Source organism: Tursiops truncatus, chromosome 1 (assembly GCF_011762595.2).
Source record: "Tursiops truncatus isolate mTurTru1 chromosome 1, mTurTru1.mat.Y, whole genome shotgun sequence".
In the NCBI taxonomy this organism is placed as follows: domain Eukaryota; kingdom Metazoa; phylum Chordata; class Mammalia; order Artiodactyla; family Delphinidae; genus Tursiops; species Tursiops truncatus.
Window position 1 is genome coordinate 107,911,335 of NC_047034.1, and position 15,989 is coordinate 107,927,323.

At 36.2% G+C, this 15,989-nt stretch overlaps 1 protein-coding gene across 2 annotated transcripts in view; it reads right to left on the reverse strand.

The window, feature by feature from the left end:
- Nucleotides 1-741: 741 nt before the first annotated feature.
- Nucleotides 742-15,989, reverse strand: part of SH3GLB1 (SH3 domain containing GRB2 like, endophilin B1) — a 38,585-nt gene continuing 23,337 nt past the window's right edge. Inside the window, exons 6-10 of one of the 2 annotated variants that reach the window (XM_019919635.3) lie at nucleotides 12,486-12,575; nucleotides 11,999-12,099; nucleotides 5,989-6,217; nucleotides 5,476-5,602; nucleotides 742-2,427 (exon numbers count right to left, since the gene is read on the reverse strand). In XM_019919635.3, coding sequence (XP_019775194.1) covers nucleotides 5,495-5,602; nucleotides 5,989-6,217; nucleotides 11,999-12,099; nucleotides 12,486-12,575 — 528 coding nt within the window. In that variant the 3' untranslated portion in view covers nucleotides 742-2,427; nucleotides 5,476-5,494. Of the gene's footprint in view, nucleotides 2,428-5,147; nucleotides 5,603-5,988; nucleotides 6,218-11,998; nucleotides 12,100-12,485; nucleotides 12,576-15,989 lie in introns of those variants that run through there. The other variant, XM_019919636.3, reaches the window with a different exon arrangement.

Consider the following 15,989-nt stretch of genomic DNA (forward strand, 5'->3'; position numbering starts at 1 on the left):
ACTGAGGTAGATAATAGCAACTGCTCTAACATACTTAGGTGGAAATTCTATTAAGTTATTATCTACTAGGTGCCAGGCACTTTGCCCATAATATGATTAATTCTTTCAACCCTACAAGTTTATACTATTCTCATTTCTGCATATGGGCAAACAGGCTCAAAGAGGTTGACTGACACAAAACTAGGCAACAAAGTGGGAGAGCCAATGTTCTGCCTACCTTCCAAAGTTTCTACTTTCCCTATGATGTCCATGCTCCCTAAATGCAACAATAAGCCTGCATCAAAATTATCCAGTCTGTTTAGGATTGTTCTCCTACCATTTCGGCAAAAGTCAGAAAAGTCAGTGCTTCCAGGAGACTGAATAAAAGCAAGGGGAAAGCCAGTAGTACAATCATTCCCAAAGTATCACAAAATACATAACAGAAGGTAGAACAGTAAATGATGTCATGTCAGAATAATTTAAGACTGATCTTGGTTTTAATTTTGCAGGGTCTTTTTATCTTCCTTTTACCCTTTATTTTTAAACTGAAGGTTCTAAGAACATTCAGTTGGAAGTCCTCCAAAAAGAAATAGTATACTTTCTTATACTGCCGATAAAGTGTAAGCCGATAAGTTTTCTAAGGGGCAAAGTGGCAGCGACAAAAGCTTTTATAAACTGGCGTACTCTACACTAGCAATTCTACTTCCAAATATTCACCTTAAGGAAATATTAAGAACACATAAAAGATTTAACAACACAATATTCTTTTAAGCAGTTTATTAGCGAAAAATTGGAAACAACCTGAAAACAGTAGTTTAATAAAATGTGGCACATAAGATGAAATACCATGCGGCCATTAAAAAAGATATAGAAACATTTTTGACATGGCAGGATAGTCATGGTATTGTCAAGTGAAAAAGTTACAAAACAGTATGTACAACTTGATCCCACTTAAAACAATCTATAAAAGCACAGACGAATCTGGAAGTCTATGCACCTAAGTAACAGTAGCTCTCCCTGGATGGTGGAATTATAGGTGATTTTTATTTTTAAACTATATACTCTTTTTTTCCCTTTTTTAATGCATCTATGACTTGTAGTATTAAAAAAAAGCATTAACAATTCTTAAAAAGTCTCCTTTGAAGTAGGGAGAGTGGAGTTAGCAACCTGAGCACCGGGGTGTACACGTTAGTCTGATATAACTTTAATGGTTTGTCAGGGAGCTTTGATGTCAAATTGTGACTGTGCTGAGTGGAAATGTGGGTGGTAGTAGTGCTTACCCTTCTTCAGACTAAGGGATCCATCCCTAGAAACCCTCCATAGCAACCAAGTACTGGCATTCCAAGCAATATTTCCCTTTCTTACACTAAGCATACCTTATACCTTCACACCCACTTGTAATACAGCCCAGCAACGTTCCTCTACACTTGAGAGAAGTGTTGTTGGTATACAGAAGGGAGGGAGAATTTTCAAGCGATGTCAGATAGCACGTCTGAAGGTAAAAGGCACGATTTCTTTATTCTACTGAAGTGGGTCTCAAACTTGAGAGTGTAACAATCACCTAAATGGCTTGTAAAAACAGAATGCTGGGCCCTACCCCCAGAGTTTGATTCAGTAGAGCTTGGATAAGACTTAAGAATTGCATTCTTTCTTTCTTTGACAAATATTGAGTACATACTATATGCTAGGTCTCCTGCTAAGAGTTGGGAATTTAACTGTGATCAAAAGAATTAATAGTCTCAATCTCAGGGAGCCTACACTCTAGAGTGACAGATACATACTAAACAAATAAATTATTAAAAGTAACTATATAATTATGATTAGTGCTAGAACACAGTAAAGAGGATCAGAATTTAGTTTTTGTCTTGAAATATTTTAAAAAATGTTACGTGGAAGAACTAAGACTAGTTTTATAGCCCCTTGAAGACAACAAATAGGTACAAAAAAAAAGGTACTTGGAGATACGAATTAACATTTTTAACAAGTTCCTATGTGATGCTGACATTGCCTGTCTTGGGGGTCCCACACTGAGAACCACTGCCCTGCTGAGCTGACTTTCTCGTTAGGATAATGTGGGAGAAAGGGCAGTTCTGCTGTGGACAACCACCAGACAGACCCCCATTTGGGTCTCACCATGAGGTAAGAGCCACTTAATCATCTGGAGAAGGGGTTGAAGCAAAGCTGGCTGTAGGTCAAATTGCAAAGTCTCCTATCTATTATTATGGCTTCTCACCCAGACTTGAAGTGCCACATACTAGGGCAACATATTTCAAACTTTCAGGTGTTTGGGAGCTAGGGAAGATATTTTTAAGGAATACTGTCAACAAAGCATGAAAGTAAGCCAGGCCTCTCTGGGTAGACAAAGATGTTGATTTTTGTCCTGTGATCCTTTATCTTCTGCATGTCCTCCCAACACCAGCTCCTCCATTCTCATTCTGTTCCTTTGTTCTGGTGAGGATAACAGCAGACTATGAGGATGGACTCTAACCCACTAGTGACCCTGGACTCAGGTTTCTTATTTCTTACATTACTCAGAGTGAGGCTCATTCCCATTTCTGGGACCTAGTCTCCTACAATATGAATTTTTCTGATTAGCACCATAAAAAACAATTTAATGCAATGATCTTTTAGGTTAATTACATTCAGGACAAATACAGAAACAATAAAATGACTTTTTTTCTGTTTGTAAAAGGAGCCTACAATTATTTCCAAGTTTACTATTTCATTCATAAATGCATCCTTCACATTACTATCCCTTTAGATTAAGCTCAGGGGCACAGAGATTATTTAAATAATTCTGAATTGCACCATGAATTAATAGGCTTCCAAAGCTCTTCTTCCATGCCTAAGAACCTATGGGCCTTTACCTGAGTAAAAATTAAACCTGTGACTTTATAAAATAAGCCCAAACCGAAATAAAACAAACCCAAAACTCCCCGAACAACCAATCAAACAAAACCCCATTAAAATAAAAAACAATAAACATAAGAATGAGCCCACATATTGTGGCAAATTTGTGGTGGACAAAGGCACAAAATAACCTTTGAACCTCACATTACTGAAGGCTACTGTACATTATTAGGTTACTATAATCAACATTCATTTGATGGAAAGCAGAAGGTTCTGATAAAAATGTACACTGACTATGGTGAGGTTAAACCTAGATCTGGGTCTCATTTAAAGAGGGTGGAGGATAGAATTGATAAGGAGTAGAACAGAGCATTGCAACAGAAGATGTCTGTCTGGTACATAGTCATAAACAAGGCCAACCGTCTGGATAGGTCAGGAAGCTACAGGGGCTAACAAAGGGAAACATATTCACAGCATGTTTCTGCTGTGCCAAGCCTTTCCCTAAAAATTATCTAACATACAAGATAGTTAGAAATCTATAGTTACAGATTTTATAGTTATTTTATAACTGCTTTTAACACTATTTTTTGCTATAAAATCCTCACAATAACCTTAAAGTGGCATAATTGTTATCCCCATTTTGCTAACAAGGAAATGGCAGTTTATATGACATCTAAGTCGAAGCTCAAAGAGCACAGTATGTGAGGAAGACTGGATTTGAATCCAGGACAATTTCACTCCAGTACCCATACTCTTTCCGTTTTACTACTCTACTTCTCATAAACCTAATTTATAGTTGCTATTAAAGTTGACCTGATTTTTTTGTATGATCTTTTAAAGCCTAAATCTTGATTTATGTAACATAATAGATGGTACTCTAGGCTGGCCACAGAGCTTCATTTCTGGGGGAAAAAGCTTCACTCAAGTGGTTCTAAGCTAACTAACCAGCTTGAGCAGCTTTGGGGGTTAACAGTATGGCAATTCACAGTGTGAATCAAAGCATCTTGTATAACTGTAAAACTGCAGAGGAATTTGTCTCACAGCACAGAAATGTAACAACTACTGTTAAAATCTGAACTGTAAATTAAATTACCAACATGTTTACCAAGCTCTTATTAGGAACTCTTAAACACCATTTAAAAATATCCTTTTGTGCTAAGTGTTCATTTTTTAAAGTACCAGAAAAATATCATTTTGACACATTAACACTTCCTGAAGAAATTAACTACACCTTTACACTTCATGCATAAGCCAAACTGAACTGCTTTTAGCTTTAAGAATGTGCTACATTCTCTTAGCTCCAGGCCTGTCACAACTTCTTCCTCTGCCTAGAACACTTCCTCTCCAAACCATCTCCCACTCCCAAAATCTGAATTAGGTGACTCCCAAAACTCTGAAACATATTAACCCTGTATTTCTTCTATCATGACACCGATTCTGTTATATGACCATTGCTTACTTATTTTTCTGTATCTACCACCAGTCTTTAAGATCTGTAGGGGGAAGAACTGTGTGCATCTTGTTCAGGGTCGTATTCCCAGTTGATCAGCATAGTGCATGGCCCCCAACAAATGTTTGACGAAAGAATGAATAAATGAAAATGAGAGCAGAAGTCCTGACATGGAAATAATCTGCTGATTCATAGCAGTGGTCTAAATAGCAATTTTCTGATTCCATGTATATCACTAATCATTTCATTAGTATGTGTTTCATAACTAGAGAGCCTGATCAAGATAACCTAAGTTCATTAGTAAATTTTCAACATTTTATTTGTAGGCTCAAAGTAACCAAAAGTGTATTCTGTTTGCATACAATTTACTCTATAATGAACACAGTTGTGCTAATCCATTTTTATAAGGATTTGTTGTTCAATAAGAACAAATTCTCTTTACTGCAGTATCTTAACAGATCCAATTCTGATTATGGATTAAACAGTACCAATTGAACAATCTTAAAAACATTATTTAGTGAACTGAATTTGTCCCAGATGTTTTAGAACCTTAAATGCAAATGTACTAGAGAAATACGGTAGTATTTCTCAAGGACTAGTTACTCTTAAAAGAAATCATTCAGTAGTGTTTAGTAAAACAAAAACCCTCAAAATAACTCACTGAACTAGAATATTGTAATCATTCCATGTCTGCTGGAAAACAAGGTAAACATGGTATAACTGCATTTCTGTTTATGAAAACATTCAGAAACATTATATTTTTTACAAAAGAGGTTTACATCCTAGAGCTCTTTTTAAACCAACAGTTAAAAACAAATTTTAACTTTATTCTTTGGCTATTAATTATACCTAATAAATGAGTCACATATCAATTCACAATAAATTTATTTTATGTAAAAGAAAAAGCTTGCCATTAATGAAAAATTCAGTAGAAAACAGTTATGCTTTAAGTTGGGGCTCAAAAGTAGAAGCTACTTATTAGTGAAACCTCAGTAGAAAGAGAATTTTTTAAGAAAACATTCTTGGCATGAAAGCTTTAACATAAATTCTGTAATGAAATATTTACCATGCAATTTTATTGGCAGAAAGGCCAGTTTCTGATGGCTAGTATTTTCTTTTCAGTCTCTTAAGACATTAACATGAAAGATACTTAAACCTGCTTTATTAAGAGTTAATTGTATATAAATACGGTGTACCTTTTCACAGTCCACGTATTTAATTGAGCAGTTCTAAGTAGGTAATTGGCACCCTGCCCTTCTGGTTTCCCCTTTCCCCCATTAGCCAGTCTGAATCCATTCCAACGACACTGAAAACAGTGATTACCTACAAAATAAAACATTTCCAGTTATTAACTATGTTAATAAACACACAGAAAACTAATCAGACTTAATTTGTTTAAAGTATAAATTATTCACTATCAAAGAATTTAAACATTATTATCAATTTGGTGAAAGATAAAGGATTTTATTAGAGACAGTTTTAGAAATCTAGTGATTTAGCAGTTAAAAGCTTTAAATATTTCTGTGATGTTCTATTTTGTTAAAAAATAGTAGTTAAAAAATTATAAAATGTTAATATAACCAGCTGTAATCTATGAAAACATTCATAATAAACTATTTCCAAATAAGTAATGAGGAATTTGCATTTTGTTATACTGGAAGGTAAGTCAATCTATGATATAGTTTTCCTTTTATACCCACATTACTCACCTCATCTGCCAGAAGTGATAATTCAGTACTGTTTGCAGCATCATAATCATACAGAACCCTGGCCTTCCTGCTGCCACTGCACTCCTTAAGGTCAGTGAGGTTGGAAGGAGAGGTGATTACTAGGCCACTTGTTGAAGTCAAGGGAGAAGAACCAATCACGTTTGATGAAGCAGATGGTATAGGTGCCACAGAAGTCTGGTTGTTGTTACAATGATAAACGGATGGAAAACTGTTGAAAAGAAAATGGCCAGTTATCTATTTGCAAGTGACCAAAGTTCCTGTATACCACCACTTGGGGGCAGTGTTTACCTTCTACCAACCTTCACGTTGGCTAAAGATTTGAGGATGCTAATATTTTAATGACAAAGTACACTATCCAGCTCACCCCTCTAGGGTCAATTACACTAGAGAAAATGCAGGTTGTTTTTAAATATAAAATCTTTGAAAGTCTGTTTCAAAGCCATCTTTACAAGTATAAACTTTAAAAAGTTTTTAAAAAACACAATGGTTTTCTTTTTCCAGAAAAATGAGTTTATATTTCCAACAACCTTCTATAAGTATGTTCCATTAATCTTTTCCTCCCTTTATGAATTGTTAAATAAAAATACCAATGAAAGACTTACTTAAATGTTAGATACTACTACAAGAGTGAAGTTTTCTCAAGTTAATTCTTTGAGAAATATTTGAGTAACTGAACTCTTTTTCATAAAATCGATCCAATCACATTTTCCTGTTCATTCAAGTACTTATTGAGTATCTACATGTCCAACATCACTACCACAAGCTGAGATATAAACATGAAACAATGCCATTCCTTTATGGACATGTAGATAAGTGAGGAGATGGACATTCAAATAATATGTTATGACTGATAATTAACATAAGACTCAATGGGAGAATACGGAAAATGTCACAGTTCATTTTGTCTTCTATTTTTTAGGGGAAAAATAAAAGTTTTATTAGGAATTAGTGAAATCCCTGTGATCAATGTGCCTATAAATAGTTTAAAGATAATTTTCAATTTATTGTAAGCCTACTGTTTCTCCAATAATACTCAACGGAAAACAGCATAAGATGGCTGGCCTATAATCATTCTAATCCAACCACTTCTAAGGTTGAAAAACATCCTATGAAAATTCATATTTAAGTTTAAATAAATCCATTAGTTAAAATATAAAATGCTTCATCTGGTAGGGTAGGTGAAATTAATCCCTTCATAAAACAGTTTTCTTCTTTATGACTCCTGTGCCATCTGGAAATCAGTCAGCCAGCAGCAAATTTCCCTGTACCCTTAACCTCTTCTCTAACCCTTCCATTCACCTCCTGATGCTTGAGTTTAATCTCCCACACTCCCTTTATCATTGAGCCTAGAGGTGGATGTTGAAGGAGTTGCACGTTCCTCATTACCATTCCTATACTCCTTTCCCTAACCAATCCTACCTAATCTTTGAATTTCATGTTATTCAACTATATACTACCTATCATCTCTTGTTGCAATCATCTACAGGCGTCTCATTCTTTTCCCTTTATTTCTGGATTTTAGCTCCTGGCTCACTAACAGTGGATCTTAATTCTCGGTGGTTCTAATAGCCATGTAGACAATTATTTGAACACTCTGGCCTGTCAGACCCGTGAGCTCTCCTCTTCCAGTGATTCTGTGACTGACCTAGTTCAGCCACCCACTCCCAATGCCTCATCTAGACCATATCAATTCCAAAAACTATAACCTTTACAATAATCAATTTCCAACATCCCATTCTCTGACCATCATCTTGTTTCCCCTAGTACTCTCATTTCAACAAGCCTATCCTGGATCTATAGTCCTCCACAGGCCTACCATCTATCATCCTACCAACACGCCCTTCGTGTCCAAGGTAAATTATTATAATCACCTCCTTGCACATGCCTTCATATCCTTTGCCCTTTACTTCATACTACTCGTTTGGTAAAAATCTCTGTAATTATCTACTCAGTATCCATGTATGTACTATGACAGTAAAAAAACTACAAAACCATGTAGTCTAGTCTCACACTCAATGAATGAGTAGGAACCTAAAGTGGGTCCACAATGCTGCCTGGCAACTACACTACATTTCTCTAGTCTACCCACTTTCAACATTCTGCTGATGACTATTTCATACCCCTTCATCCATCCTCAAAATTCCAGCATTTCTCCCCTAACCTTTATAATCAGCTGATAAGTTGCTTTCTTTTTTAACTGAGAGGAGAAAAAAATCAGGAAACTTCCATGCTTTGGTCATCTCTCCTCCTACTACAGATGAGCTATCTATGCTCTTAAGATTAATTTATTTAAGGTTAATTTTTCCACCTGTGTACAAAATCTCCTCTCAAGGATATCACACTACCAATTCTTCCCTTTCTTTCTAATATTATATTTTCTCCATTTACTGTGTCATTCTTATCAGATTACAATCATGCTCTTATTTCTATCTTAAAAAAAAAAACCAAAAATGTGCTGGACTCCACTTTTTCCTCTGGCTAGTGCTTCATTTCTGTTTCTCTTTACACTAGAACTCCTTGAAAGACTTATCTAAACTTACTGTCACAGCTCCTCTCCTTCCATTCCCTTACATTAACAAACAAGCTTTTGCTCCTACTGTTCCACTAAAACTACCCGTCAAGGTCAGCAATGTTCAAAATCCAATGGTTCACTAGCAGTTCTCTTTCACTTGACCTATCTAGTGGTCACAGTGGACCACTCCCCTCATTTTTTACAGCTTATTCCAAGGCCACACTTGGTTTACATCTTACCTCAGTGCTCATTCCTTACCATCCTCCTTAGCTGGTTCCTCAACTCTTTGTTGGAGTACTTCAGGGCTCAGCCCTTGGTTCTCTGTTTTTCTCTACCTGTACTTAACTCCCTTGGTAATTTCATCTAGTCTCACAGATTTGAATATCCTTGATATTGCTGACAACTCTCTAATTTATACCTCTAATTCACCCCCACCCCCAATTTCCAGACTTGTATACCCTAAAATTGGGTATCTCCACTCAGATGTTTCATATCTCAAACTTAACATGTCTAAAACTGGGCTCCTGATATACCTTACATGCCTTCCCCATCCCAACCTGCTCCTCCTGGGGCATTCCCCATTTTAATTAACCAAAACTCCATTCTTTCAGTTGCTCAGGCCAAACACTTGCAGTAATTCTTGACACCTCTAAGCCTCATATACAGAAAGTTTGTCAGCAAACTCTACTGGCTTTACCTTTAAAACACACCCAGGGTTTGAGCACTTCTACCACATCTATCACAATCACCCCGATCCAAGCCACTGTCACCTCCTGACTGGATTATTGACCGAGTTATTGCAGTAGGCTCCGAACAGGTCTGTCAGCTTATACTCATGACCTCTAACATCTATCCTCAACAGAGCAGCAGGAATGATCTTCTTAAAGGTTAAAATCAAATCATGTCACTCCTCAGCTCAAAATCCTCCAGACTTCCTCATCTCTGAGTACAGCCCAAAGTCCAAAAAGTGGCTTCCAAAGCCCTACATATCTTCGCTCCCTGTTTCCTTGATTAATCTCCAGCCAAGCTCTCCTTGCTGTTGCCTGAACATACAGCTATGTTCCTGCTTTAGAGTTTTTGTACTTTGTCTCTGGAGCATCTCTAAGATGCCTGTGTGCTTTGTTTCCTCACATCTTTCCAATCTGTCTTCCCTGACTACTGTAAACCTCTACTCTAACCAAGGTACTTCCCTGTTGTATTTTTCTCCATAGCATTTATCACCTTCTAATAGACTGTATAATTCATAGACATTGATTTTCTACTCCTTTCTACCCCTAAATAGAATGCAAGATCCATAAAGGCAGGGATATGGTCTATTTTGTTTACATTGTATCCTTGATGCCTAGAATAGGGCATCTGTAAAAATTAAAAGCAAATGTTTCTCTGATGGGTAAAAGGGTTCTAATGATAAAAAGAAATGATTTCTAATTCAAGTTTCACTCTAAAGTTAAGAACACATTTCCTAGCATCCTTTCCTCAGTGAACTCGGCAGTGATTAAATATATACATTTCTGAAGAGAAAAAAAAAAAGATAAGTTCTCTCTCCCTACGTATGTATGTGTACACACACACGATTTTTAAAGTCTTTAACCATGTACTTTACTTTCAAATTTACTAGTATAATTTAGCTTTTGTTTAGCCACTGAGGTCTACCTATGTCAACTTTGGGAAATTAATGGTAAAAAGAAAAACAACAAAACACCAAACAAAAAAACCCTGAAAGGCCATCTTCAACTTCTAAGAACTTTTACTAATAACCTTAAAAAACTCTAGACCTCCTGCCACTGTAGCTCAATATGTTAAACTTTCCAATTATTTAAAAATGAAACACATTTACTAATCTTATAACTAGCTCTTCTGTTTCCTTATCTGTATGTGGATAATAATAATACCTACCTCAGCACATTAATGACTAGATTTTGTGTGAATGGCTGAGTTCCAAAGCATGTGTATGGCCTTAAGCAGAATTCAAGAATGAATGGTTTCAACAGCAACCCCTCTGCTGCACTGTGAGAGTATCAGGACAAAGTGAACAGGAAGTACTAAGGCTTCCTGGGCTTAAAATACTTGTAATGATGTGGGGATAGAGTAGTATTCTGATTTCAGATATTAATACCAGTAACAAAACTTCAAATATATAGAAGTGTAAATACTTCTGTAAATCCTATTAGAATAACCAGTGGTATTAGACTACAACTCATTTTTAAGATCTAAAATTGGTTTTGTGGATGTGCCTAATTTTGTTCTAGGTCTAGTTTTGAAGGATTAATATGCAGAAAGGAAGACCAAAGTGATGGGTTTTTTTTTTTCTCCTTATTCCTTGAAATAACTTCTCTTGATATTCCTCCTTCAAATATTATACATCACTCCCCTGCTTTAATGGTTCCTCACTATGTAAATTCCAAACTCTTTATCATTACTTATTTTAAAGGGCATTCATGACATGACCTGGCTTCATTATTCTAGCCACATCTACTATCCCATTTTAAATTTGAACACTATGATCCAACCAGAATGAACTATTGTCAGTTTCCTGAACTTGCCACACTCTTTTTCCTCTGGCCCTTTCATATACATATTCCTCCTCTGCCTGGAATATTTGTCCCTGCCCCTTTCTTGTTCTAGATTATTCCTACTAAAATAATTTCATCTGTGAATCTTTGCTAGACTCACTTGAGTCACAGTTAGATGTCCCTTACAGTAATCTGACCTCCTCTTTCCACTTATCACATGGCCTGTCCACCTATGGCCTGTACTTCTACCTAGGCTTTAAGTGTTCGTTGTGAGAGCAGAGACCATGTTTGTCCTGTACATCTTTTATTTTCAGTGTCACCTTACAACGTTAGCTCCATAAAGGTAAGCAATTTTGCCTGTTCTGTTCGCTGATATAATCCCAGAGTATAGAACAGTGCTTGGATACGACAGGTGTTCAATAAGTATTTGAGAACGAATGATTGAGTTGTGTTGCTTTACATATGTGCTGTAAAGTATATTACCACACTCAAAATAATAACATCAATGGGCTTGAGGTCTTACAGAATATTCTAAAATCTTTTTAACAGTGAACAAGTAATGAATAAGTACAAATTAGTTTACCTCTAAGGGCAACTAAGTGTCAATATAACTATATCTTCCTCAACCACCTGCAAAGGTATTCAAGAGAAAAGTGAACTTCAAATGCTTTTTGAAGTTCTAAAAAGGTATTCACTTAAATTATCTAAAAAGCACTAAAAAGGTATTCACTTAAATTATCGTCTCACCCCTGTTAACATTTTTCTGTGCCAGAAGAGCCCAAAATGTCTTTGTTACCACAGAAGTGTGATAATCACTTTCCTTAAAAAAAAAAAAAATCTGATTCTAAGTAATCTAATAAAAGCCTTTAATTCTTCTATTTTTCACCTCTATTATTAGTTCATATGAAAAAATCTGAATTTCTTCTCTTATCAGGAGTTTCATGTATGAAAAGGAAATTGCCACCTTCCCAGTTGCTTTTGGAGGTCTAACATGTACTGGTAACATTGTGCGTAGTAAGTCATCTGGGCTTCTACAAAGTCATTCAGACAGCGGAGGTGATGGGCCTGTAAAGGAAAGTTACAGTCACTTCTTAGCTCTATAATCTACTTAAAGTGGCACACGCTAAGGGAAGACAGAGCACGACACTGTACTCGGGGTAAATCATCAGTATCTATCATTTTACTACAATTTATAACAACAAACTGTTTAGCCAAAGAAAACCAAAAAACAAAAAACATCAAATGGACTTGACGATGGTGGGAGAACTATCTCATCAGGTGATGAGGTGTAAACAAAAATTTAAAATATTTCTTCATGTATCTTGAAAAGTGCTACAATTTAAATATCTTGATAAATGACTGAAAAGGAAGTTCAGTTTTTCCTCCAAGAATTTCCCTAAGACTATCAAAGTCTTTTGTTCCAAATGAATTTCCAATGAATGAACACTCACATGTGTACTGCTGATTCCCTCTAGCAGAAGTCTGGTAATCTCTGCTTGACGATCAAATTCACTTTGAGTTATTCTTAATTCCTGTTCAGACTTAAATTGGAACACAGTTTTAGAATCTCATTAGAGGACTTAGTCCATTTTATGTACATTCATTTAGACAGTTAGAAAATCCCCCAAACAGAAGCAGCCACATAGCACAGGGAGATCAGCTCAGTGCTTTGTGACCACCTAAAGGGGTGGGATAGGGAGGGTGGGAGGGAGACGCAAGAGGGAGGAGATATGGGGATATATGTATATGTATAGCTGACTCACTTTGTTGTAAAGCAGAAATTAACACACCACTGTAAAGCAATTATACTCCGATAAAGATGTTAAAAAAAAAATCCGCCAAACAAACCCCAAATGATAATCTGGCAATTCCCTGATTCTGCTTTGTATCTAAAGTGGTCCCTGGTTTCCAGAACTTAGCTTTTCTATGTTACTTAATCTAGACAGAACTGACTCCTTACTGGTACTTAACTCAAAAGAATCTATTAAAGCCAAAGCTTAATGACATAAACACAAAAGCCTAGGAAAACTACTATGGGACTGTCAATCTATTTTCATACATTTTCTAGTATCAATTTTGCTAATTTGTAACATTTTATGAAACCTTAAGATTACCAGTTTACTTGTATAAATTATTTCAAAAAATTCTCAATTATTACTGTAGCTACTTTACTTTGAAGTTATATATGCTTCAATCTCAAATGAAAAAACTTCAGAGTGAAGCTAGGACTTTAACCTCATGGGTTTAGTTATCAAGCATACACTTGTTTCTAGGGACGTAGCTCTTAGGTTCCCTCAAATGATTCTTTATCCTACATAAATGTCTTTTTTAGTTTTCTTTCCAAACTTTGCATAGAATATGTCTTAAGCACAAATATTACCTATAAGATATGCTAGGGTTTTTCTGCAAGTTATGGGTGACCTTTAATCAATGGTGTGCTGGTAAACTGGCTCTCCAGGGGGGGAAAAAAAGCTCCAATGTGCTGAGTTTCAATGGTATAAATACTCCTACCACAGCTGATTTCAAGCTACCAAGGTGAAGTTACTGACCTCAGAGCTAGGAAGACATGTGCATAATAGCACACCACTACTAGCTTCAACTATCTGATATAGGTTTAGTGCTGGAAAAAAACAGTTCACCGAAAAAAAAAAATCTAAAAATAGTTAAGTACTGGCAAAAAAACATCCTCACAAACCTTTAGTCAGAGTTGCTTGGTAGTGAGGAGGAAAAAATAAAATCTCACAGGTCACTCAAAATAGTTAGCTTATCCCCCACTGGGAATTACTATTGGTGATAATATCACTATAATGATATTTCCCACTACCTCTCCAGGATAAATTGCTCCCCTGCCATCCAAATAATTACAGTATTTCCAAGACTGTAGTAAGTATATAAACAAGGTGTGAACTTTTTCCTTTCACACCCCATCTCCCTCTCCTTCACCCTTTGGTGGCAATAGCTAACCAAGTGAAATAGTCAACAATGAGGTAGCAGCAAAAGAGATAATCAGTTGCTATAATCATTCTCATACCATTGGCAAAAGATATGGCAGAGAGGACTAAGGCTTGACCACTAGACTGGATTTATGGAAATAAGCTTGAATTATTCAATAAGTCAAGAGTTAAAATTAAATTTACTTGATCAAAATAAGAATACATGGCGTTTTGATAACAGGGCTTAAGTAATAAGCTTCATCTGGAAGCTAGTATGCAGCAGAAAAAAGTTACAGGGGAATAAAACAATCAATGTTCTTCCTAAAAAAGTATTAAGGAAAACCAATCCAGTGTTACATTTGCACTATTTACTGTTCTGCTTGGTTGAAAGGTTCTGATTGATAGAAGTAACCACAGCAAACCAAAAATAAATGCATTCGGAAACAAATGAGGCTAATTCCATATAGGTTTGATTGTGAAAGTACAATTTGATTTAACAGCCTTTAGCAGAAATGGCAGGAAAGTCTACTAAATGGCAATATTTCTGTACAAGGTGTAAGTAAGCAAGCTAGGTAGCAGATTAAAAGTGACTAGGAAGCTTGAGACTGAAATAGAAAAAATGTTTTTAAGCTAAAAACACTGAATAGCAACTAGCCCGTGCACCACAACTACTGAGCCTGAGCCTAGAGCTCGTGAGCCACAACTACTGAGCCCTCGTGCCACAACTACTGAAGCCCGCGCGTCTAGAGCCCGTGCTCTGCAACGAGAAGCCACCGCAATGAGAAGCCCGTGCAACGCAATGAAGAGTAGCCCCAGCTCGCTGCAACTAGAGAAAGCCCGTGCGCAGCAACAAAGACACAACACAGCCCAAAATAAAAAAATAAATAAATAAATAAATAAATTTGCTTCCATGTCCTTGCTATTGTAAATAGAGCTGCAATGAACACTGTGGTACATGACTTTGAATCATCAAAAAATCTACAAACAATAAATGCTGGAGAGGGTGTGGAGAAAAGGGAACCCTCCCCTCTTGCACTGTTGGTGGGAATCTAAATTGATACAGCCACTATGGAGAACACTATGGAGGTTCCTTAAAAAACTAAAAATAGAACTACCATGTGACCCAGCATGGGCATATACCCATAATTCAAAAAGGGACATGTACTACAATGTTCACTGCAGCACTATTTACAATATCCAGGACATGGAATCAACCTAAATGTCCATCAACAGATGAATGGATAAAGATGTGGCACATATATACAATGGAATATTACTCAGCCATAAAAAGAAACGAAATTGAGTTATTTGTAGTGAGGTGGATGGACCTAGAGACTGTCCTACAGAGTGAAGTAAGTCAGAAAGAGAAAAATACTGTATGCTAACACATATATATGGAATCTAAAAAAAAAAAAAAAAGAAGGTTCTGAAGAAGCTAGGGTCAGGACGGGAATAAAGATGCAGACGTAGAGAATGGACTTGAGGATACAGGGATGGGGAAGGGTAAGCTGGGACAAAGTGACAGAGTGGCATGGATATATATACACTACCAAATGTAACATAGATAGCTAGTGGGAAGCAGCTGCATAGCACAGGGAAATCAGCTTGGGGCTTTGTGACCACCTAGAGGGGTGGGATAGGGAGGGTAGGAGGGAGATGCAAGATGGAGGAGATATGGTGATATATGTATATGTACAGTTGATTCACTTTGTTATAAAGCAGAAACTAACATACCATTGTAAAGCAATTATACTCCAATAAAGATGTTAAAAAATAAATTTATAAAAAAAATAAAAACACTGAATAAAAATATAAAATGATCTCATTAAGGACAAAGGATCAGTCTTCTATGTTTGAGCAAAATTTAATTATTTAACTGTGAAGAAAGCACCATAATACAAAGCCTAGGAAGTCATTCTTTTGTACAATCTAGACTTTATATTTAGAAAAGGTAAATAACAGGAAGGAAACAAATCTTGTTTCTTGAACAAGTTTCTGTGTATGTTTGGGATGGCCACAAAC